This window comes from Physella acuta, unplaced genomic scaffold, assembly GCF_028476545.2.
Source record: "Physella acuta isolate Inbredline_101_S28 unplaced genomic scaffold, ASM2847654v3 ptg000017l, whole genome shotgun sequence".
Classification (NCBI taxonomy): Eukaryota; Metazoa; Mollusca; class Gastropoda; family Physidae; genus Physella; species Physella acuta.
The window spans coordinates 352,501-377,186 of record NW_026731537.1 but is presented as its reverse complement, the minus strand read 5'-3'; the positions used below and the strand labels follow the sequence as shown (position 1 = coordinate 377,186).

At 46.9% G+C, this 24,686-nt stretch overlaps 1 protein-coding gene and 1 long non-coding RNA gene across 2 annotated transcripts in view; both read left to right on the top strand.

Moving 5' to 3' along the window:
* The first annotated feature begins 6,597 nt into the window (after nt 1–6,597).
* LOC131937125 (uncharacterized) lies at nt 6,598–17,912 on the top strand. The gene is made up of 3 exons (XR_009386164.1): nt 6,598–6,711; nt 15,532–16,307; nt 17,779–17,912. It is a non-coding gene; the product is annotated as an uncharacterized LOC131937125 (long non-coding RNA).
* A 53-nt stretch (nt 17,913–17,965) lies between these two features.
* Nucleotides 17,966–24,686, top strand: part of LOC131937076 (protein jagged-1b) — a 30,967-nt gene continuing 24,246 nt past the window's right edge. The window contains exon 1 of the mRNA XM_059294272.1: nt 17,966–18,231. Coding sequence (XP_059150255.1) covers nt 18,004–18,231 — 228 coding nt within the window. The 5' untranslated portion in view covers nt 17,966–18,003. The remainder of the gene's footprint in view (nt 18,232–24,686) is intronic.

Genomic DNA, 24,686 nt, shown 5'->3' with positions numbered 1-24,686 from the left:
ATAATTTTGTTCACTAAATTGAAACAGGCGCGTCCGCCGGCGCCCCTGCACGGTTCAATTTGGCGCCCTGGGCTATCATGTGAGCGCTATGCTGCATAATTTTGTTTTAAACAGTGCGATAGACTATGGATAAGAAAGGTTACTATAGTCTTTAAGTGAATCAAATCCGAGCGTCCTCTGTGAGCTAGACTGTGAGCAAGTTGCGTTTATGTTCGCGTTAGTGTTTTCTTTGTGTTTCTTTTGTGTTTTTAGTTGGTTTTGCGTTTGTATTTGGTTTGTTTTCGTTTGCTTTTTCGTTTGTTGTTTTCTTTGTGTTCCTATTGGTGTTTGTGGTTGTGGTTGGGTTTTTTGTTAGGTTTTTGTTTTCGTTTGTATTTGTAATTGTATTAGCGTTATGTTTGCGTTTTGTTGTTTTGGTTTCGGTTGGTTGTGGTTTGGGTGGGAAATGCCGGGTTTATGATGATTACTAAACATACAGGTAATGGTCTTTAACAGAAAGATTTTTCACAGAAGCCAGAGCAGGGCCTGGCCGGGACGGCTAGTATACTATATGAAGGGGACATCCAATAGAGACAGACTTTGAGCAAACAAATATAATCTAATAATAGAACAGAAATATATTTCATAGTATAAATACTTATAAATTATACAATTATAGTAGTATATAATATTCTTTGAAGGTACCAAGATAATTATGATTTGTAATAAAATAGGTAGTTTCTTCACAAATTACAAAAGACGTTTCGGCCCAAGGTTTTCGTCAGCACACGCTGTTTTGTCGATTTCACGAAATGGCTGACTGTGACTCGAGCACATTAGATTTAAATCTCGTGTGTGTAAAGTGTACACGAGTGGCTGTGTGTAAAGTGTACACGAAACAAAAGTGTACAGAAGTGGATGTGTGTAAAGTGTACACGAATGGCTGTGTGTAAAGTGTACACTAAAGTATGTGTGTAAAGTTTACACAAGTGTCTGTGTGTAAAGTGTACAGAAGTGGCTGTGGAGTGACCTACTCCTGACTTCTGTAAGGATAATTTCTAAATTAAATTAACCTTAACCAAAATGATTAGATTAACCTTAACCAAAATGATTAGATTAACCTAACCAAAATGATTAGATTAACCTAACCAAAATGATTAGATTCTAAAGCAGTAAGCTAACGTAAGAAACAGCCTTCATCTTAAGAATGTTTTTTTATAAAGTTTCTTGAACGCAATACGTTCTTCTAACAGCGCAATAGAAAAGTTTACTCTAATTTGTCTTCGTTTTCCTATTTCCTGCTAATTATTATCATCCCATGAAATTGTCTGAACTTTAAGCTAATTAGCAGTTTATCAAGTACATTTCTTTTCTGTTGAGCTTAATTACTGAAACGTATTAGCATTTAATAGCCAGCCTATATTCGTGGTGATGTTGTAGCCAGTCTGTATGTGGTGATGTTGTAGCCAGTCTGTATGTGGTGATGTTGTAGCCAGTCTGTATGTGGTGATGTTGTAGCCAGTCTGGTGATGTTGTAGCCAGCCTGTATGTGGTGATGTTGTAGCCAGCCTGGTGATGTTGTAGCCAGTCTGTATGTGGTGATGTTGTAGCCAGTCTGTATGTGGTGATGTTGTAGCCAGTCTGTATGTGGTGATGTTGTAGCCAGTCTGTATGTGGTGATGTTGTAGCCAGTCTGTATGTGGTGATGTTGTAGCCAGTCTGTATGTGGTGATGTTGTAGCCAGTCTGTATGTGGTGATGTTGTAGCCAGTCTGGTGATGTTGTAGCCAGTCTGTATGTGGTGATGTTGTAGCCAGTCTGTATGTGGTGATGTTGTAGCCAGTCTGTATGTGGTGATGTTGTAGCCAGTCTGGTGATGTTGTAGCCAGCCTGTATGTGGTGATGTTGTAGCCAGTCTGGTGATGTTGTAGCCAGTCTGTATGTGGTGATGTTGTAGCCAGTCTGTATGTGGTGATGTTGTAGCCAGTCTGTATGTGGTGATGTTAAAGCCAGTCTGTATGTGGTGATGTTGTAGCCAGTCTGTATGTGGTGATGTTGTAGCCAGCCTGTATGTGGTGATGTTGTAGCCAGTCTGGTGATGTTGTAGCCAGTCTGTATGTGGTGATGTTGTAGCCAGTCTGTATGTGGTGATGTTGTAGCCAGTCTGTATGTGGTGATGTTGTAGCCAGTCTGTATGTGGTGATGTTGTAGCCAGTCTGTATGTGGTGATGTTGTAGCCAGCCTGTATGTGGTGATGTTGTAGCCAGTCTGTATGTGGTGATGTTGTAGCCAGCCTGTATGTGGTGATGTTGTAGCCAGTCTGTATGTGGTGATGTTGTAGCCAGTCTGTATGTGGTGATGTTGTAGCCAGCCTGTATGTGGTGATGTTGTAGCCAGTCTGTATGTGGTGATGTTGTAGCCAGCCTGTATGTGGTGATGTTGTAGCCAGTCTGTATGTGGTGATGTTGTAGCCAGCCTGTATGTGGTGATGATGTAGCCAGCCTGTATGTGGTGATGTTGTAGCCAGTCTGTATGTGGTGATGTTGTAGCCAGTCTGTATGTGGTGATGATGTAGCATGTTGCTGACATGTCAGGGTGTATTTCAAACTTGATGAGTATGACATCACAATTGATGAAAGATGACGTCAAATTAAAGTTGGGTGCCAACATATTAATTAGAGCATGACGTCCAGCCATATTTTGGTCCACGTCATTAAGTTCAGCCATCTTTGGTGTAGAAGCTGCTTCTGGAATGTTCTGAACATCAGGTGCAAACCACTGAAGTCATACTGTCGTTTTCATCATCTATAATAGCATCATCAGCAACATTAATTTTTAAATTATCTTCTGCAAAATCCTTATAAATATCAACATCCAATAACTCATCATAACAATTTTCCTTACAACCGAATGGGATGTTGGATAAAGATTTCCCTTCCAACCGAATGGGATGTTGGATTTGAAAATATGAACGAACACGTGAACGGTAAATAAACCTGACAACAGTTCATTCATTGGCTCTTATCGTCACGTGATCGTGTTTACATTTGAGATAAGGCAGCGGGCAACACGGGGCAGACGTAATACAAGAGGTGGGGGGGGGGCAGACGTAATACAAGGGGGGGGGGGGGCAGACGTAATACAAGGGGGAGGGGGGGCAGATGAGGATTGGATAAGGTGGGTTGCGATCCAGGGGTGGCTGACTACAGTGACAAATGGGGTAGGGGGGGGGGGGGGGGCGAAAGGTATGTTCTGTACGGAGGTGATGTCGTCTGAGTTGATGGACTGTTGTTTGGTTGACAAGACACTCTATACATAATAAGAACAGTAAGGTCATCAGATCAGTAGGTCAGGAGAGTGAGTTCATCACATCAATAAGTCATGACAGTCAGGTCATCACATCAGTAGGTCATGACGGTTAGGTCATCACATCAGTAGTTCAGGACAGTCAGGTCATCATATTAGTAGGTCTTGACGGTTAGGTCAGGTCAGTGAGTTCATCACATTAGTAGGTTATGACAATGAGGTCATCACACAGTAGTTCATGAGGGTTAGGTCAGGACAGTAAGGTCATCACATCAGTAGGTCAGGACAGTCAGGTCATCACATCAGTAGGTCAGGAGAGTGAGTTCATCACATCAATAAGTCATGACAGTCAGGTCATCACATCAGTAGGTCATGACGGTTAGGTCATCACATCAGTAGTTCATGAGGGTTAGGTCAGGACAGTAAGGTCATCACATCAGTAGGTCAGGACAGTCAGGTCATCACATTAGTAGGTCATGACGGTTAGGTCAGGACAGTGAGGTCACCACATCAGTAGGTCAGGACAGTAGGTCATCACATCAGTAGGTCAGGACAGTAGGTCATTCATCGCATAAGTAGGTCAGGATGGTTAGGTCAGGACAGTGAGGTCATCACATCAGTAGGTCAGGACAGTAGGTCATTCATCGCATAAGTAGGTCATGATGGTTAGGTCAGGACAGTGAGGTCATCACATCAGTAGGTCAGGACAGTAGGTCATTCATCGCATAAGTAGGTCAGGATGGTTAGGTCAGGACAGTGAGGTCATCACATCAGTAGGTCAGGACAGTAGGTCATTCATCGCATAAGTAGGTCAGGATGGTTAGGTCAGGACAGTGAGGTCATCACATCAGTAGGTCAGGACAGTAGGTCATTCATCGCATAAGTAGGTCAGGATGGTTAGGTCATGACAGTGAGGTCATGACATCAGTAGGTCAGGAGAGTGAGGTCATCACATCAGTAGGTCAAGACGGTTAGGTCATCACATCAGTAGGTCATGACAGTGAGGTCATCACATCAGTAGGTCATGATGGTTAGGTCAGGATAGTGAGAGCATCACATCAGTAGGTCAGGACAGTCAGGTCATCACATCAGTAGGTCAGGACAGTAGGTCATTCATCGCATAAGTAGGTCAGGACGGTTAGGTCAGGACAGTGAGGTCATCACATCAGTAGGTCAGGAGAGTGAGGTCATCACATCAGTAGGTCAAGACGGTTAGGTCATCACATCAGTAGGTCAGGACAGTGAGGTCATCACATCAGTAGGTCAGGACGGTTAGGTCAGGACAGTGAGGTCATCACATCAGTAGGTCAGGATAGTGAGGTCATCACATCAGTAGGTCAGGACGGTTAGGTCAGGACAGTCAGGTCATCACAACAGTAGGTCAGGACAGTGAGGTCATCACATCAGTAGGTCAGGACAGTGAGGTCATCACATCAGTAGGTCAGGACGGTTAGGTCAGGACAGTGAGGTCATCACATCAGTAGGTCAGGATAGTGAGGTCATCACATCAGTAGGTCAGGACGGTTAGGTCAGGACAGTCAGGTCATCACAACAGTAGGTCAGGACAGTGAGGTCATCACATCAGTAGGTCAGGACAGTGAGGTCATTCATCGCATAAGTAGGTCAGGATGGTTAGGTCAGGACAGTGAGGTCATCACATCAGTAGGTCAGGACAGTAGGTCATTCATCGCATAAGTAGGTCAGGATGGTTAGGTCAGGACAGTGAGGTCATCACATCAGTAGGTCAGGACAGTAGGTCATTCATCGCATAAGTAGGTCAGGATGGTTAGGTCATGACAGTGAGGTCATGACATCAGTAGGTCAGGAGAGTGGTGTCATCACATCAGTAGGTCAAGACGGTTAGGTCATCACATCAGTAGGTCATGACAGTGAGGTCATCACATCAGTAGGTCATGATGGTTAGGTCAGGATAGTGAGAGCATCACATCAGTAGGTCAGGACAGTCAGGTCATCACATCAGTAGGTCAGGACAGTAGGTCATTCATCGCATAAGTAGGTCAGGACGGTTAGGTCAGGACAGTGAGGTCATCACATCAGTAGGTCAGGAGAGTGAGGTCATCACATCAGTAGGTCAAGACGGTTAGGTCATCACATCAGTAGGTCAGGACAGTGAGGTCATCACATCAGTAGGTCAGGACGGTTAGGTCAGGACAGTGAGTTCATCACATCAGTAGGTCAGGATAGTGAGGTCATCACATCAGTAGGTCAGGACGGTTAGGTCAGGACAGTCAGGTCATCACAACAGTAGGTCAGGACAGTGAGGTCATCACATCAGTAGGTCAGGACAGTGAGGTCATCACATCAGTAGGTCAGGATAGTGAGGTCATCACATCAGTAGGTCAGGACGGTTAGGTCAGGACAGTCAGGTCATCACAACAGTAGGTCAGGACAGTGAGGTCATCACATCAGTAGGTCAGGACAGTGAGGTCATCACATCAGTAGGTCATGACAGTGAGGTCATCACATCAGTAGGTCAGGACGGTTAGGTCAGGACAGTGAGGTCATCACAACAGTAGGTCAGGATAGTGAGGTCATCACATCAGTAGGTCAGGACGGTTAGGTCAGGACAGTCAGGTCATCACAACAGTAGGTCAGGACAGTGAGGTCATCACATCAGTAGGTCAGGACAGTGAGGTCATCACATCAGTAGGTCAGGACGGTTAAGTCAGGACAGTGAGGTCATCACATCAGTAGGTCAGGACAGTGAGGTCATCACATCAGTAGGTCAGGACGGTTAGGCCAGTACAGTGAGGTCACCACATCAGTAGGTCAGGACAGTGAGGTCATCACATCAGTAGGTCAGGAGAGTGGGATCATCACATCAGTAGGTCATGACGGTTAGGTCAGGACAGTAAGGTCATCACATCAGTAGGTCAGGACAGTCAGGTCATCACATCAGTTAACTTAGTCCAGTAGCCTTTAACTTTCATTAAGACATCACCAGTGCAGTGTCTAGAAGATAAACATCTTTGTTTCCTCTCCCTTCAGCCTGTATTCATCCATCTCTGGCACCGCCCACTCCTACCCGTCCTAACATGCCCCTGTTCCATCCTTTAAACAACCACTACCCGATCTTTTAAATCACCTCTTCTCCTTATTAAAATTACTTCCCCCACCCCAAACACCGTCCGAGAAACCCCCCTTTACCCCGCCCATGCAGTGTGACGTCACAGCGAGCAGTCCCTCAGACAAGTTGCGCAGACCCCCCCCCACTCACCCCCCCCCCCCCTTACTCACCCCCTCACTCAGCCGTCAGTTGGGCTCACTGATCTAGCAGACAGTTCTCATAGAAGCTACAGGTAGGGGCTTACGTTTGACGCCCGCCGCTAGCCGGACCCGCCGCTCTACGGACGTCTACCGTCTGCCGCTAGCCGGACCCGTCGCTATCGGATTACCCTCATGTCAGGTGAGTTGATTTTGACATGATTTCAAGACCTCGTACTGACAGTAGTACTGACATCTGATATGACATCTGATATGACATGCTATGTAAGTGAAGTCAGGTTCCCCTTTCAGATCGAACGATCAATAGGGCAGATGAAGTAGAGTTTATGATTTTTACCTCGGCCCATGAAGGGTTGGTGTGGTCAGCCAATGCCCAGCCGCCTCTAGTTTCTCTAGACGAGGCAAGTAGCCACCAGAGGTCTAAACGTGCTATAGACCACAGCATACACGACAGAGGTCTAAACGTGCTATAGACCACAGCATACACGACAGACTAGAGGTCTAAACGTGCTATAGACCACAGCATACACGACAGAGGTCTAAACGTGCTATAGACCACAGCATACACGACAGAGGTCTAAACTTGCTATAGACCACAGCATACACGACAGAGGTCTAAACGTGCTATAGACCACAGCATACACGACAGACTAGAGGTCTAAAGGTGCTATAGACCACAGCACTAGAGGTCTAAACGTGCTATAGACCACAGCATACACGACAGAGGTCTAAACGTGCTATAGACCACAGCATACACGACAGAGGTCTAAACGTGCTATAGACCACAGCATACACGACAGAGGTCTAAACGTGCTATAGACCACAGCATACACGACAGACTAGAGGTCTAAACGTGCTATAGACCACAGCATACACGACAGAGGTCTAAACGTGCTATAGACCACAGCATACACGACAGAGGTCTAAACGTGCTATAGACCACAGCATACACGACAGAGGTCTAAACGTGCTATAGACCACAGCATACACGACAGAGGTCTAAACGTGCTATAGACCACAGCATACACGACAGAGGTCTAAACGTGCTATAGATCACAGCATACACGACAGAGGTCTAAACGTGCTATAGACCACAGCATACACGACAGAGGTCTAAACGTGCTATAGACCACAGCATACACGACAGACTAGAGGTCTAAACGTGCTATAGACCACAGCATACACGACAGACTAGAGGTCTAAACGTGCTATAGACCACAGCATACACGACAGAGGTCTAAACGTGCTATAGACCACAGCATACACGACAGAGGTCTAAACGTGCTATAGACCACAGCATACACGACAGACTAGAGGTCTAAACGTGCTATAGACCACAGCATACACGACAGACTAGAGGTCTAAACGTGCTATAGACCACAGCATACACGACAGACTAGAGGTCTAAACGTGCTATAGACCACAGCATACACGACAGAGGTCTAAACGTGCTATAGACCACAGCATACACGACAGAGGTCTAAACGTGCTATAGACCACAGCATACACGACAGAGGTCTAAACGTGCTATAGACCACAGCATACACGACAGAGGTCTAAACGTGCTATAGACCACAGCATACACGACAGAGGTCTAAACGTGCTATAGACCACAGCATACACGACAGACTAGAGGTCTAAACTTGCTATAGACCACAGCATACACGACAGAGGTCTAAACGTGCTATAGACCACAGCATACACGACAGAGGTCTAAACGTGCTATAGACCACAGCATACACGACAGAGGTCAAAACGTGCTATAGACCACAGCATACACGACAGAGGTCTAAACGTGCTATAGACCACAGCATACACGACAGAGGTCTAAACGTGCTATAGACCACAGCATACACGACAGAGGTCTAAACGTGCTATAGACCACAGCATACACGACAGACTAGAGGTCTAAACGTGCTATAGACCACAACATACACGACAGAGGTCTAAACGTGCTATAGACCACAGCATACACGACAGAGGTCTAAACGTGCTATAGACCACAGCATACACGACAGAGGTCTAAACGTGCTATAGACCACAGCATACACGACAGACGAGAGGTCTAAACGTGCTATAGACCACAGCATACACGACATACTAGAGGTCTAAACGTGCTATAGACCACAGCATACACGACAGACTAGAGGTCTAAACGTGCTATAGACCACAGCATACACGACATACTAGAGGTCTAAACGTGCTATAGACCACAGCATACACGACAGACTAGAGGTCTAAACGTGCTATAGACCACAGCATACACGACAGACTAGAGGTCTAAACGTGCTATAGAATACAGCATACACGACAGACTAGAGGTCTAAACGTGCTATAGACCACAGCATACACGACAGAGTTCTAAACGTGCTATAGACCACAGCATACACGACAGACTAGAGGTCTAAACGTGCTATAGACCACAACATACACGACATACTAGAGGTCAAAACGTGCTATAGACCACAGCATACACGACAGAGGTCTGAACGTGCTATAGACCACAGCATACACGACAGACGAGAGGTCTAAACGTGCTATAGACCACAGCATACACGACAAAGGTCTAAACGTGCTATAGACCACAGCATACACGACAGAGGTCTAAACGTGCTATAGACCACAGCATACACGACAGACTAGAGGTCTAAACGTGCTATAGACCACAGCATACACGACAGAGGTCTGAACGTGCTATAGACCACAGCATACACGACAGAGGTCTAAACGTGCTATAGACCACAGCATACACGACAGAGGTCTAAACGTGCTATAGAACACAGCACTAGAGGTCTAAACGTGCTATAGACCACAGCATACACGACAGAGGTCTAAACGTGCTATAGACCACAACACTAGAGGTCTAAACGTGCTATAGACCACAGCATACACGACAGACTAGAGGTCTAAACGTGCTATAGACCACAGCATACACGACAGTGGTCTAAACTTGCTATAGACCACAGCATACACGACAGAGGTCTAAACGTGCTATAGACCACAGCATACACGACAGAGGTCTAAACGTGCTATAGACCACAGCATACACGACAGAGGTCTAAACGTGCTATAGACCACAGCATACACGACAGACTAGAGGTCTAAACGTGCTATAGACCACAGCATACACGACAGAGGTCTAAACGTGCTATAGACCACAGCATACACGACAGAGGTCTAAACGTGCTATAGACCACAGCATACACGACAGACTAGAGGTCTAAACGTGCTATAGACCACAGCATACACGACAGAGGTCTAAACGTGCTATAGACCACAGCATACACGACAGACTAGAGGTCTAAACTTGCTATAGACCACAGCATACACGACAGACTAGAGGTCTAAACGTGCTATAGGCCACAACATACACGACAGAGGTCTAAACGTGCTATAGACCACAGTATACACGACAGAGGTCTAAACGTGCTATAGACCACAGCATACACGACAGACTAGAGGTCTAAACGTGCTATAGACCACAGCATACACGACAGAGGTCTAAACGTGCTATAGACCACAGCATACACGACAGACTAGAGGTCTAAACGTGCTATAGACCACAGCATACACGACAGAGGTCTAAACGTGCTATAGACCACAGCATACACGACAGAGGTCTAAACGTGCTATAGACCACAGCATACACGACAGACTAGAGGTCTAAACGTGCTATAGACCACAGCATACACGACAGACTAGAGGTCTAAACGTGCTATAGACCACAGCATACACGACAGAGGTCTAAACGTGCTATAGACCACAGCATACACGACAGACTAGAGGTCTAAACTTGCTATAGACCACAGCATACACGACAGACTAGAGGTCTAAACGTGCTATAGGCCACAGCATACACGACAGAGGTCTAAACGTGCTATAGACCACAGCATACACGACAGACTAGAGGTCTAAACGTGCTATAGACCACAGCATACACGACAGACTAGAGGTCTAAACGTGCTATAGACCACAGCATACACGACAGACTAGAGGTCTAAACGTGCTATAGGCCACAGCATACACGACAGACTAGAGGTCTAAACGTGCTATAGACCACAGCATACACGACAGACTAGACTTCTAAAGCCTCCCGCTAATTGATGATCATGTCAGATTTCCATTAATCAACCTTGGATTAGACATCGACAGACAAAAAAAAATAATAATAAAAGAAAATTAGACTAACATATATACACGAGAAAAATGGCCCGTTGAGGAAGGATACACCGGGCGCTAGGTTGATAGTGCTGTCTCTTTTCTCTAAACTAAAACCACCCCACCCCCCCCCCCCACACACCACCCCCACCCCCCACCCACACCACCCACACATCCACCCCACCCCCCACCTCCACCCCCCAAAAAACATGTCTACCGTCCCATTCAACGAAATATAATTATATACTTTCTCCAGTGTCCGCCCCATCCCCGAAAATTCTACCCCCGCCCCCGAAAATTTCAAGTACCCCCACCCCTCTCCGGGGAGGAAAAAGTCTGAAAGAAACACTGGTGTCGCGCTTAGCCACTACCCGAAGAATTGCATTAAAGAAATTGCGAGAAAACCACTTTTTAGATTAGACACATTAATTAGGCGGTAATTTTATTATAGAGTATCGATGAAGAAATTTCTTTTGAGTTGGGGAGGGGTGGGGGCTCAGACGTTCTTACGCGGGGGGTGGGGCTTCGCCCCTACCCGAAGAATTGTTTGTAAGAAACTCTTCACGCAAACCATTTAGATTAGACAAAATTTCATTTTTATTCAATGTTTACTCGAAAATCAATTACGTCATATTACTGTGTGCACTCTCCGACTGGAGATTATTTTCTACTCTATGCTAAATGTGACCGCGTCATACTTCGTTTTTCGAATTACTGTGCATGTTTTTATTTTGCTTGTGTTTTCTCTACAGCGTTCTTGTCAGATAGATAGATAGATAGACAGACAGCGAAACTATTATATAGAATACATCTGTATGGCTTTACGCTAATTTAGAAACATTGAAATTATTAGATTTAAGTCTACTTGATTGGAAAACGAATTATATCGGGACTACGATGGGAAGAATTAATTAAGTCATTTAAAAGCCAGGGGTCAATGGCCAGGATTAACAACCCCGGCAGCAGATGTCAATAACCCCGGCAGCAGATGTCAACAACCCCGGCAGCAGATGTCAATGTTTTGATTCCGTGATGAAGCTAATCCTTGCGGACCCAGGTTTTTAGATTTCGTTAGCCCGACGGTCGGGCTGGTTCATCGAGCACAGCTTCTTCAATGATGCAACACAATTTCAAAGATTTTTTTGCTACAAATAAGCTTCGCCCTACCCTCCCGCGGCAAACATTAGACCGGAAGTCTGAGCTAGCTTGCTAAAGCTGGCTTTTGCAGGAAAAAATTCCCACAAAAAAGTGTAGACCTTTAGAGTTGGAGCTTTTTTAATTCTTGAATACACACATACAAATACGCGCCATAGATATAAACCAATACTGTATGAACACCCCCCCCCCACACACACACCCACACACACACACACACACACACTCGCGCGTGCAATTACACACTGGCACACACACACTCGCACACACACACGCACACACTCTCGCACAAACAAAAACGCGAGTAAACCAACCCAGTGTTTAATTGTATAAACAAATGACATACGCATATATTATATATAAATCTAAACATATGGCCAGCCCGTCTACATTATAATCTGTGGCCTCTCCCCACACACCAACCTAATCTGTGGCCTCTCCCCACACACCACACACCAGCATAATCTGTGGCCTCTCCCCACACACCAGCATAATCTGTGGCCTCTCCCCACACACCAGCATAATCTGTGGCCTCTCCCCACACACCAGCATAATCTGTGGCCTCTCCCCACACACCAACCTAATCTGTGGCCTCTCCCCACACACCACACACCAGCATAATCTGTGGCCTCTCCCCACACACCAACCTAATCTGTGGCCTCTCCCCACACACCAACCTAATCTGTGGCCTCTCCCCACACACCACACACCAGCATAATCTGTGGCCTCTCCCCACACACCAACCTAATCTGTGGCCTCTCCCCACACACCAACCTAATCTGTGGCCTCTCCCCACACACCACACACCAGCATAATCTGTGGCCTCTCCCCACACACCAACCTAATCTGTGGCCTCTCCCCACACACCAGCATAATCTGTGGCCTCTCCCCACACACCAGACGAACAAACGTAAGATCCCTAGCACCGGATCTAATCTCACTTTGTCTGAACTAAAGACAAACATGCGTACCTTGTTTATTTACTATATCAGCCCCCCCCCCACCTCTACTCTATATCTACTCTATGAAAGGCCAAATTTTTACCGTCTAGTCTGATGACGTCATAACAACAACAAATCTTGCTTTAATCCCAGAATCCGTAGCGTCCCTGCGGGGTGTTGATCGCAACAGCTTTAGCGTCACGCTAAATGTTGATATCAACAGCTTTAGCGTCACGCTAAATGTTGATCGCAACAACATTAGCGTCACGCTAAATGTTGATCTCAACAGCTTTAGCGTCACGCTAAATGTTGATCGCAACAGCTTTAGCGTCACGCTAAATGTTGATCGCAACAGCTTTAGCGGCACGCTAAATGTTGATCTCAACAGCTTTAGCGCCAAATATTAATGTGGGATGAAGTGTGTGATGAAGTGTGGAATGAAGTGTGTGATGAAGTGTGTGATGAAGTGTGTGATGAAGTGTGGAATGAAGTGTGTGATGAAGTGTGTGATGAAGTGTGGAATGAAGTGTGTGATGAAGTGTGGAATGAAGTGTGTGATGAAGTGTGGAATGAAGTGTGTGATGAAGTGTGTGATGAAGTGTGGAATGAAGTGTGTGATGAAGTGTGTGATGAAGTGTGTGATGAAGTGTGTGATGAAGTGTGTGATGAAGTGTGTGATGAAGTGTGTGATGAAGTGTGGAATGAAGTGCGTGATGAAGTGTGGAATGAAGTGTGTGATGAAGTGTGGAATGAAGTGTGGAATGAAGTGTGTGATGAAGTGTGTGATGAAGTGTGTGATGAAGTGTGTGATGAAGTGTGGAATGAAGTGTGGGATGAAGCACTGAACGTTGATTTTTTTTTTTAAATTTGACACTGTTATTTTAATGATATTCTAAGATAGAATCAGCCCGCCCCCCTCTCAGCTATTGTAAACAAAATCTACGCGGTAATTGTAAGCAAAAAACTATGGCAGGTGTTGTCTGATTATGATGGCCAGTTGTCTGATTATGATGCTCTTTTGTCTGGTTTAAAAATGTTATCATTTTTTTTACTGCTAATTAATAAACATAATTTTGTTTTTACGTTTTGACTCCAAACTTTTCCCACAAAATCCAAACATTTCACATTCAGTGGACTTTTGAAATTGTAGAATTATTTCCCTTGATTGGACTAATGTTGGCACTAGAAGACAGACGCACACCTATATTCTCCAACATATGGCAATCGTACAAACTTGGATACATTTCGTTTTAGTTTTTTCTCAACTGGTTTTACATTTCTTGTTTGGCCGAATGTAACTTTTAATATTTCTTGTTTGGCCGAATGTAACTTTTACATTTCTTGTTTGGCCGAATGTAACTTTTACATTTCTTGTTTGGCCGAATGTAACTTTTACATTTCTTGTTTGGCCGAATGTAACTTTTACATTTCTTGTTTGGCCGAATGTAACCAAGTATACCAGGTTCGACCACCCTTAGGTTCAAAGATATTCGGCTACATCTGAGGAAAGATAAACGTCATTACCGCCCTTGAACTAAGCGCTATCGCTTACCGCCCCTGGCCCAGAGCCTCTCAACGCCCAGGTCTGGAACATTCCCTCGACTGTATCAAAGACCGTTCAGCGCCCCCCCCCCCCATCTCTCGGGGCACCACACAACGGCGCCCCTTGTTCCTGCGGCGGTGCTACTAACCCAGGGGCGGTGTCCGTACTCCCCCCGCCCCCCCTGTTTGTCCATGGAACCACCAGACTGGCCGGACCTTTCCCCCCCCCCCTGTAGAGTCTACGGTTACGCCTGTGACGTCACACCATATCTGAGAGATGTAGTCCCCCCTGTGCGCGTGTATAAGGTCAGTTGACTGCCACCAAGGGGGTGAGTTCAAGCCCTACCTAAGGGGGTTAACTCGCAATCTAGAGGACCGGCTGATCACACAAACTATTTACCTACACCACGCTAATGGTTACCTAGCCTGCGACTAGAGCTCAGGATAATATAGGGATTGTTTAGAGAACTGTAAGTACATCAGCCAACAGCTGTAAATCTAACGGCTGCCAGCTGTAAATCTAACGTCTGCCAGCTGTGGAGAGCTGTAAGTATTACGGCTAGCAGATTTGTGCCTTCATTTGGTTTCGCCACTTCCCAAATTCAGATGATTAAAAAGCTGATTATATTGCTAGTTTTGCTACACAGTTTCAGCGGATTATATTTCTAGATTTGCTACACAATTTCAGTGGATTATATTGCTAGTTTTGCTACACAAATGTTTTGATTATATTTATAGATTTGCTGCACAATTTCAGCGGATTATATTGCTAGTTTTGTTAGTTTAGCGCTACAATTGAAACCGATTATATAATTAGTGTGTGGTGCACACATGTGCAGAACTGTCGTGGAGTATACTCTCTTATATGTTGCACAAATTTGATCATCTCCCAATTTCAGCTGGATACATTTTTCTCCTTTATGATCCGAACCAAATATTGAACTTCGATCCTGTATTGAACTTTGATCCTAGTTTTGTTCTGTTTCTTTAGTTGATCGCTTGAAGTTTTCTAGTTGAGGGTCTTTGATCCAGACGAAATGACTTTTGTGTTGACTTGTCAGTTCAGCCACTTCTACTTTGTGTTCGACTTGTCAGTTCAGCCACTTCTACTTTGTGTTGACAGTTCAGCCACTTCTACTTTGTGTTGACAGTTCAGCCACTTCTACTTTGTGTTGACTTGTCAGTTTAGCCACTTCTACTTTCAGGACGGCACCGGAAATGTAGCCAGACCTCAAACATTGAACTGTTCTAAGGAGTGGGTCTTGTGATTCAAGCTATGGTACAGACCGAGGTCAATCCTCAGTGAATTGTGTACAGGATTAGGTCACCCTGAGAGAACTGTGTACAGAACTAGGTCACATACTGAGTGAATTGTGTACAGAACTAGGTCACCTTTGAATTTTGTACAGATCTAGGTCACACTGAGTGAATTGTGTACAGAACTAGGTCGCCCTGAGTGAATTGTGTACATAACTAGGTCACATACTGAGTGAATTGTGTACAGAACTAGGTCACCTTTGAATTTTGTACAGATCTAGGTCACACTGAGTGAATTGTGTACAGAACTAGGTCGCCCTGAGTGAATTGTGTACATAACTAGGTCACATACTGAGTGAATTGTGTACAGAACTAGGCCACACGGAGTAAACCGTGTATAGAACTAGGTCACCCCTGATTGAACTGTGTACAGAACTAGGTCACCCTGATTGAACTGTGTACAGAACTAGGTCACCCTGATTGAACTGTGTACAGAACTAGGTCACCCTGATTGAACTGTGTACAGAACTAGGTCCCCCTTGAGTGAACTTAGTACATAACTAGGTCACACCCTGATGGCAGACAAGCCAGTGACTGGCAGAATGGCCGATGCATACAAAGGCGGATGAAAGATCAGACCATGCCTATACCGCGAGTTCGAATCCATCACAGTCCAGCACTCTCCATCGTGACGTTAGCAGCGCTTGTTTCTTGTTGGCCAGTTGTAAGTCAGACGTCAATGTTGGTTGTTGTTGTTGTAAGTCAGACATCTGTGTTGGTTGTTGTTGTAAGTCACACGTCAATGTTGGTTATTGTTGTAAGTCAGTGTCAATGTTGGTTGTTGTTGTTGTTGTAAGTCAGACGTCAATGTTGGTTGTTGTTGAAAGTCACACGTCAATGTTGGTTGTTGTTGAAAGTCACACGTCAATGTTGGTTGTTGTTGTTATTGTAAGTCAGACGTCAATGTTGGTTGTTGTTGTAAGTCAGACGTCAATGTTGGTTGTTGTTGTACGTCACACGTCAATGTTGGTTGTTGTTGTAAGCCAGATGTCAATGTTGGTTGTTGAAATCAGACGTCAATGTTAGTTGTTGTTGTTGTTGTAAGTCAGACGTCTATGTTGGTTGTTGTTGTTGTTGTAAGTCACACGTCAATGTTGGTTGGTGTTGTAAGTCAGACGTCACTGTTGGTTGTTGTTGTACGTCACACGTCAATGTTGTTGTTGTTGTCAGTCAGGCGTCACTCTTTGTTGTTGTTGTAAGTCACACGTCAATGCTGTTTGTTGTTGTTGTTGTAGTAAGTCAGACGTCAAAGTTGGTTGTTGTAGTAAGTCAGACGTCAATGTTGCTTGTTGTTGTAAGTCAGACGTCAAAGTTGGTTGTTGTAGTAAGTCAGACGTCAATGTTGGTTGTTGAAATCAGACGTCAATGTTGGTTGTTGTTGTAAGCCAGATGTCAATGTTGGTTGTTGTTGTAAGTTAGACGTCAATGTTGGTTGTTGTTGTAAGTCGACGTCATGATGTCTATTTTGTTTACGTTTGAGACGATTAATTCGTTTAGAAATAAACTATTGCAGCGACGGACAGGCAAACCAAGTAGACAAACCAAGTAGACAAACCAAGTAGGCAACCAAGTAGACAACCAAGTAGACAAACCAAGTAGACAGACCAAGTAGACAAACCAAGTAGACAACCAAGTAGACAACCAAGTAGACAACCAAGTAGACAACCAAGTTAGCAACCAAGTAGACAAACCAAGTAGACAACCAAGTAGACAACCAAGTAGACAACCAAGTAGACAACCAAGTAGACAACCAAGTAGACAAACCAAGTAGACAACCAAGTAGGCAACCAAGTAGACAAACCAAGTAGACAAACCAAGTAGACAGACCAAGTAGACAAACCAAGTAGACACACCAAGTAAACAAACCAAGTAGACAAACCAAGTAGACAACCAAGTAGACAACCAAGTAGACAACCAAGTAGACCTAGCACGTGCTATCAGCAGACACTAAAGTTGTGCCAATACCAGACACTAAAGTTGTGCCAATACCAGACACTAAAGTTGTGCCAATACCAGACACTAAAGTTGTGCCAATACCAGACTCTAAAGTTGTGCCAACACCAGACACTAAAGTTGTGCCAACACCAGACACTAAAGTTGTGCCAATACCAGACGATAAACTTTTGTTTCCTCAGGCCCAGGGTTCTGGTGTTTTTGAGGTCAGGATATTGACACGTCTCACTCCCACCTGGTGCGTCAAGTCAAACAGCAGCACCGCCCACGTCAACAGCCCCACCCAGGTCAACAGCCCCGCCCACGTCAACAGCCCCGCCCACGTCAACAACCCCGCCCACGTCAACAACCCCGCCCACCTCAACAGCCCCGTCCACGTCAACAGCCCCGCCCCCAGTACGGTCAACATGACCTGCGACCAGAAGAGCCCATGTCACGGTGACCCAGTGGCCACTAGAGCCACACTGACAATCCGGGCGTGTCTCTCCCACCATCTCCTCCCCCTACCCCGCCGTGCTGAGTGCACCCTGGGGCATCACGAGCAAGTCGTGAGTGGACCATTAGCTGACTCCAGGGCATCACTGCCATCAATGGCTGACATTAGGGCATCTCTGCCCTTTCAGTTCTCGTGGCCCGTAAGTTTTTATTTTTTCACATCCGGTAGTTTCAAGTGTTTGCTTGTCGGTGGCAGATAAACTAAAGTTTACAAACATTTCTCGACCCCTGACCGGTGTACAAACCTACACGACATAACACAACTAAACACTATATAACACCACCTGACATCACATGACACCACATGACATCACATGACATCACATGACATCACATGACATCACATGACACCACATGACATCACATGACATTACATCACATCACATGACATCCCATGACACCTCATGACATCACATGACATCACATGACTAACCCTAACCCAAACCCTACACAGATTGTATAAAGACGTCCCATCTAAAGCTTTAAGTCCAGTCTATCCTGCCTTCCCTCAAGCACCTGAAGAAATATTTCTTGGAGATGTAGCACCCTATTCCGCTTAGCGTTAATTACATTTTTATTCTGCATTTAAAATTAAACGCGCTGCATACGTCACTTCTCGCTACAGCAGAACATGCCTGTAGCCCTTAGATCTGCCAGTACCTGCAAGTACCTGCCAGTACCTGCAAGTACCTGCCTGTACCTGCAAGTACCTGCCTGTACCTGCAAGTACCTGCCTGTACCTGCCTGCACACGTCCCTGCCTGTCAGTGCCTGCTGATACACGTTAGCACTAGCTACTTCCTGTATGTACCTGGGACTCTTATCGTAAAGCACCAAAAGCGGAAGTTGTAATACGCCGTATGACGTCATTGATGTCCGCCTATCTTAGTACAAGCTGACCTTCTAATTTAACCCTAAACCAGTTCCCCTCCCCCTCCCCTCCCCTCCCTCCCTATCGTACATTACTGCTGCATTATAATAAAGCCGAGCGGAGCACATTTGATAAGACATTTCTTTCTAGTTTCAAATGATGTTTGTATACGGACGTGGAAATACAGCCGTGTGGGGAGATGTGTGTGTGTGTGTGGAGATGTGTTTGTGGAGGTGTGTGTGTGGATCTGTGTGTGTGGATCTGTGTGTGTGGAGATGTGTGTGTGTGTGGAGATGTAGATGTGTGTGTGGAGATGTGTGTGTGTGTGTGGAGATGTGTGTACATTAAGGTGAGAAACGATTCCCCAACAAGTGTGTGTGTGGAGATGTAGATGTGTGTGTAAATGTGTGTGTGTGGAGATTGTGTGTGTGTGCGAAGATGTGTGTACATTAAGGTGAGGAACGATTCCCCAACAATTGTGTGTGTGGAGATGGAGATGTGTGTGTGTGTGTGGAGATGTGTGTGTGTATGCGAAGATGTGTGTACATTAAGGTGAGAAACGATTCCCCAACAAGTGTGTGTGTGGAGATGTAGATGTGTGTGTAAATGTGTGTGTGTGGAGATTGTGTGTGTGTGCGAAGATGTGTGTACATTAAGGTGAGGAACGATTCCCCAACAATTGTGTGTGTGGAGATGGAGATGTGTGTGTGTGTGTGGAGATGTGTGTGTGTATGCGAAGATGTGTGTACATTAAGGTGAGAAACGATTCCCCAACAATTGTGTGTGTGGAGATGGAGATGTGTGTGTGTGTGTGGAGATGTGTGTGTGTATGTGGAGATGTGTGTACATTGAGGTGAGAAACGATTCCTCAACAATTGTGTGTGTGGAGATGGAGATGTGTGTGTGTGTGTGGAGATGTGTGTGTGTATGTGGAGATGTGTGTACATTGAGGTGAGAAACGATTCCCCAACAATTGTGTGTGTGGAGATGTAGATGTGTGTGTGGAGATGTGTGTGTGTGTGTGGAGATGTGTGTACATTAAGGTGAGAAACGATTCCCCAACAAGTGTGTGTGTGGAGATGTAGATGTGTGTGTAAATGTGTGTGTGTGGAGATTGTGTGTGTGTGCGAAGATGTGTGTACATTAAGGTGAGGAACGATTCCCCAACAATTGTGTGTGTGGAGATGGAGATGTGTGTGTGTGTGTGGAGATGTGTGTGTGTATGCGAAGATGTGTGTACATTAAGGTGAGAAACGATTCCTCAACAATTGTGTGTGTGGAGATGGAGATGTGTGTGTGTGTGTGGAGATGTGTGTGTGTATGTGGAGATGTGTGTACATTAAGGTGAGAAACGATTCCCCAACAATTGTGTGTGTGGAGATGGAGATGTGTGTGTGTGTGTGGAGATGTGTGTGTGTATGTGGAGATGTGTGTACATTGAGGTGAGAAACGATTCCTCAACAATTTGCAGATTTTCATCGATGGCACCGTAAACACGCACCTGTTTAACCCCCCCCCCCCCCTCCCGCCCCCCCCCCCCACCCTCCACTCATAATAACCCCTACCTTAGCCGTCACCCCCCCCCCCCCCCTCCCCCAGCAGACCCATGAAACAAACATGGCATTGTCCAGAAGCAAGTAGGTTCTACGAGCGCATAGAAATTTGTTTTCCTCCAATTTGAAAGATATCCCAGTGATATGACACAGCTTGTTCCTTCACGTTCTGGAGCTCCAGTTACTGCCCTTTATTTGGCGTGTACAGTCTGTAGCTGTGTACAATTATTGTGTACAAATGTAGTCGAAATAATTGTTGACTTCATGACTATAAATGACATTTGTATGTAATGATGTATTTGTGTGTGAGAGTGTGTGAGTGTGTGGGGTGGGGTGTAGAAATTAAACTGTTCATAAATCGGTAACCTAAGAATTGAAAGAGAGAAATATCTCGCTGATAAATGGAAACTCAAACTCGAGTCAACATTTTTGTGATGGTCGGAAGAAAGGTTTGCTTATGTTATGCAACAATCTACCATACCTGACATACACGCACACTCACACCCTCTCTCTCTCACACACACACACTCTGTCACACACACACACTCTGTCAGACACACACTCTCCCTTTCTCATACACACACTCTCTCTCCCTCTCTCTCTCACACACATACTGTCACACACACTCTCCCTCTCTCACACACACACTCTCTCTCCCCCCCCCCCTCTCTCTCTCACACATTCTATAAATGTGTGTTATGGTGACACATCAAGAAGTCTGTGGTGTTGAGACATCACGATGTGTGTGATGGTGACACATCACGATGTGTGTGGTAACACATCACGACGTGTGTGGTGGTGAAACATCACGATGTGTGTGGTGGTGACACATCAGGATGTGTGTGGTAACACATCACGATGTGTGTGGTGGTGACACATCACGGCGAACGACACATGTGGTCGTTAGTTCTACATTGATGACGTAACATCTCTGATAGCTACACAAACCACTTTACAACATCATCACACTAGTATACACCGCCAGTGTGACCCCCCCCCCCGCCACACTAGTATACACCGCCATTGTGCCCCCCCCCCCCACCGTAGCCTGGCACTGTACCGCCATTTTGCTGGGTGCTCTAGCACCCTGTTCGGTGAAATCAAACATGACGTCATTTAACTATCTCCACCCCTCCACCCCCTCCCTGCGCTTCCCCTCCCCGGGTAGATCAGAGAAGGAAGGTTTTAAGAGTCTAAAGGTAAATTTCTCATCTCCTTCCCGCGATCGTTAACTGGAGTTTCTTCAAGTGATTCGACTTTATCCGACAAAAAAAAAAAGGTTGAAAAATAGTTTTTAACTGAAGTTAAAAATGGCGGCGGATCTTTTTTTTTGAAAATTCTACTTCCGGTCTGAAGTGAGTGTTTGACTAATGCATGTATGTCGATTTAGAGTTAAAAATAGGTACGGCTAAACGCATTGAGCTAGTGTCTTGTTACTTGTGTCTAAGAAGAGACGCTAAAGATTTGAACTCTGGGTGCTCTACGACTCTACCAAATCCTTACCATCAGACCGATACAATGTCCCCATGGACACGACTTGGGAGAGTTCTAGAACAATGTCATATCTGCCAGTGCCACGAGCAGAAGTTCTAGTTTGGTCAAAGGTAGAGGAAGATAAGACCTTTTTGACCACCACCACCACTACCACCACACAGTCCACCACCACCACCACTACCACCACCACCACACAGTCCACCACCACCACCACCACCACACAGTCCACCACCACCACCATCACACAGTCCACCACCACCAACACCACAACCACCACCAACAAACAGTCCACCACCACCACCACCACCACAAAGTCCACCACCACCACCACCACACAGTCCACCACCACCACCACTATCACCACCACCACACAGTCCACCACCACCACCACCACACAGTCCACCACCACCACCATCACACAGTCCACCACCACCAACACCACAACCACCACCAACAAACAGTCCACCACCACCACCACCACCACAAAGTCCACCACCACCACCACCACACAGTCCACCACCACCACCACTATCACCACCACCACACAGTCCACCACCACCACCACCACACAGCCCACCACCACCACCACCACACAGTCCACCACCACCACCACCACCACCACCACACAGTCCATCACCACCACCACCACACAGTCCACCACCACAACCACCACCACCACCACCACAACCACCACCACCACCACCACACAGTCCACCACCACCACCACCACACAGTCCACCACCACAACCACCACCACCACCACCACCACCACACAGTCCACCACCACAACCACCACACAGTCCACCACCACAACCACCACCAACACCACCACCACCACACAGTCCACCACCACCACACAGTCCACCACCACCACCACAACACAGTCCACCACCACCACACAGTCCATCACCACCACAACCACCACCACCACCACCACAACCACCACCACCACCACACAGTCCACCACCACCACCACACAGTCCATCACCACCACACAGTCCACCACCACCACCACAACAAAGTCCATCACAACCACACAGTCCATCACCACCACAACCACCACCACCACCACCACAACCACCACCACCACCACACAGTCCACCACCACCACCACCACACAGTCCACCACCACCACACAGTCCACCACCACCACCACCACCACCACCACAACCACCACCACAACACAGTCCACTACCACCACCACCACCACCACCACCACTACCACCACCACCACCACCACCACCACTACCACCACCACCACCACCACCACAACCACCACCACCACCACAACCACCACCACAACACAGTCCACCACCACCACCACACAGTCCACCACCACCACCACACAGTCCACCACCACCACCACCACCACCACCACACAGTCCATCACCACCACAACCACCACCACCACCACCACAACCACCACCACCACCACCACCACCACACAGTCCACCACCACCACCACCACCACAACCACCACCACCACCACGCAGTCCACCACCACCACCACCACACAGTCCACCACCACCACCACCACTACAACCACCACCACCACCACAACCACCACCACCACAACCACCACAACACAGTCCACCACCACCACCACCACCACACAGTCCATCACCACCACAACCACCACCACCACCACCACAACCACCACCACCACCACACAGTCCACCACCACCACCACCACACAGTCCACCACCACCACCACCACACAGTCCACCACCACCACCACCACACAGTCCACCACCACCACCACCACACAGTCCACCACCACCACCACCACTACCACCACCACCACCACCACAACCACCACCACCACCACAACCACCACAACACAGTCCACCACCACCACCACCACCACACAGTCCATCACCACCACAACCACCACCACCACCACCACAACCACCACCACCACCACACAGTCCACCACCACCACCACCACACAGTCCACCACCACCACCACCACACAGTCCACCACCACCACCACCACACAGTCCATCACCACCACAACCACCACCACCACCACCACCACACAGTCCACCACCACCACCACCACCACCACCACCACTACCACCACCACCACCACCACAACCACCACCACCACCACAACCACCACCACCACAACCACCACCACAACACAGTCCACCACTACCACCACACAGTCCACCACACAGTCCACCACCACCACCACCACACAGTCCACCACCACCACCACCACCACACAGTCCACCACACAGTCCACCACCACCACCACAACCACCACCACAACACAGTCCACCACCACCACCACCACCACACAGTCCACCACACAGTCCACCACCACCGCCACCACCACAACCACCACCACAACACAGTCCACCACCACCACCACCACCACAAAGTCCACCACCACCACCACCACACAGTCCACCACCACCACCACTATCACCACCACCACACAGTCCACCACCACACAGTCCACCACCACCACCACCACACAGCCCACCACCACCACCACCACACAGTCCACCACCACCACCACCACCACCACCACACAGTCCATCACCACCACCACCACACAGTCCACCACCACAACCACCACCACCACCACCACAACCACCACCACCACCACCACCACCACTCAGTCCACCACCACCACCACCACACAGTCCACCACCACAACCACCACCACC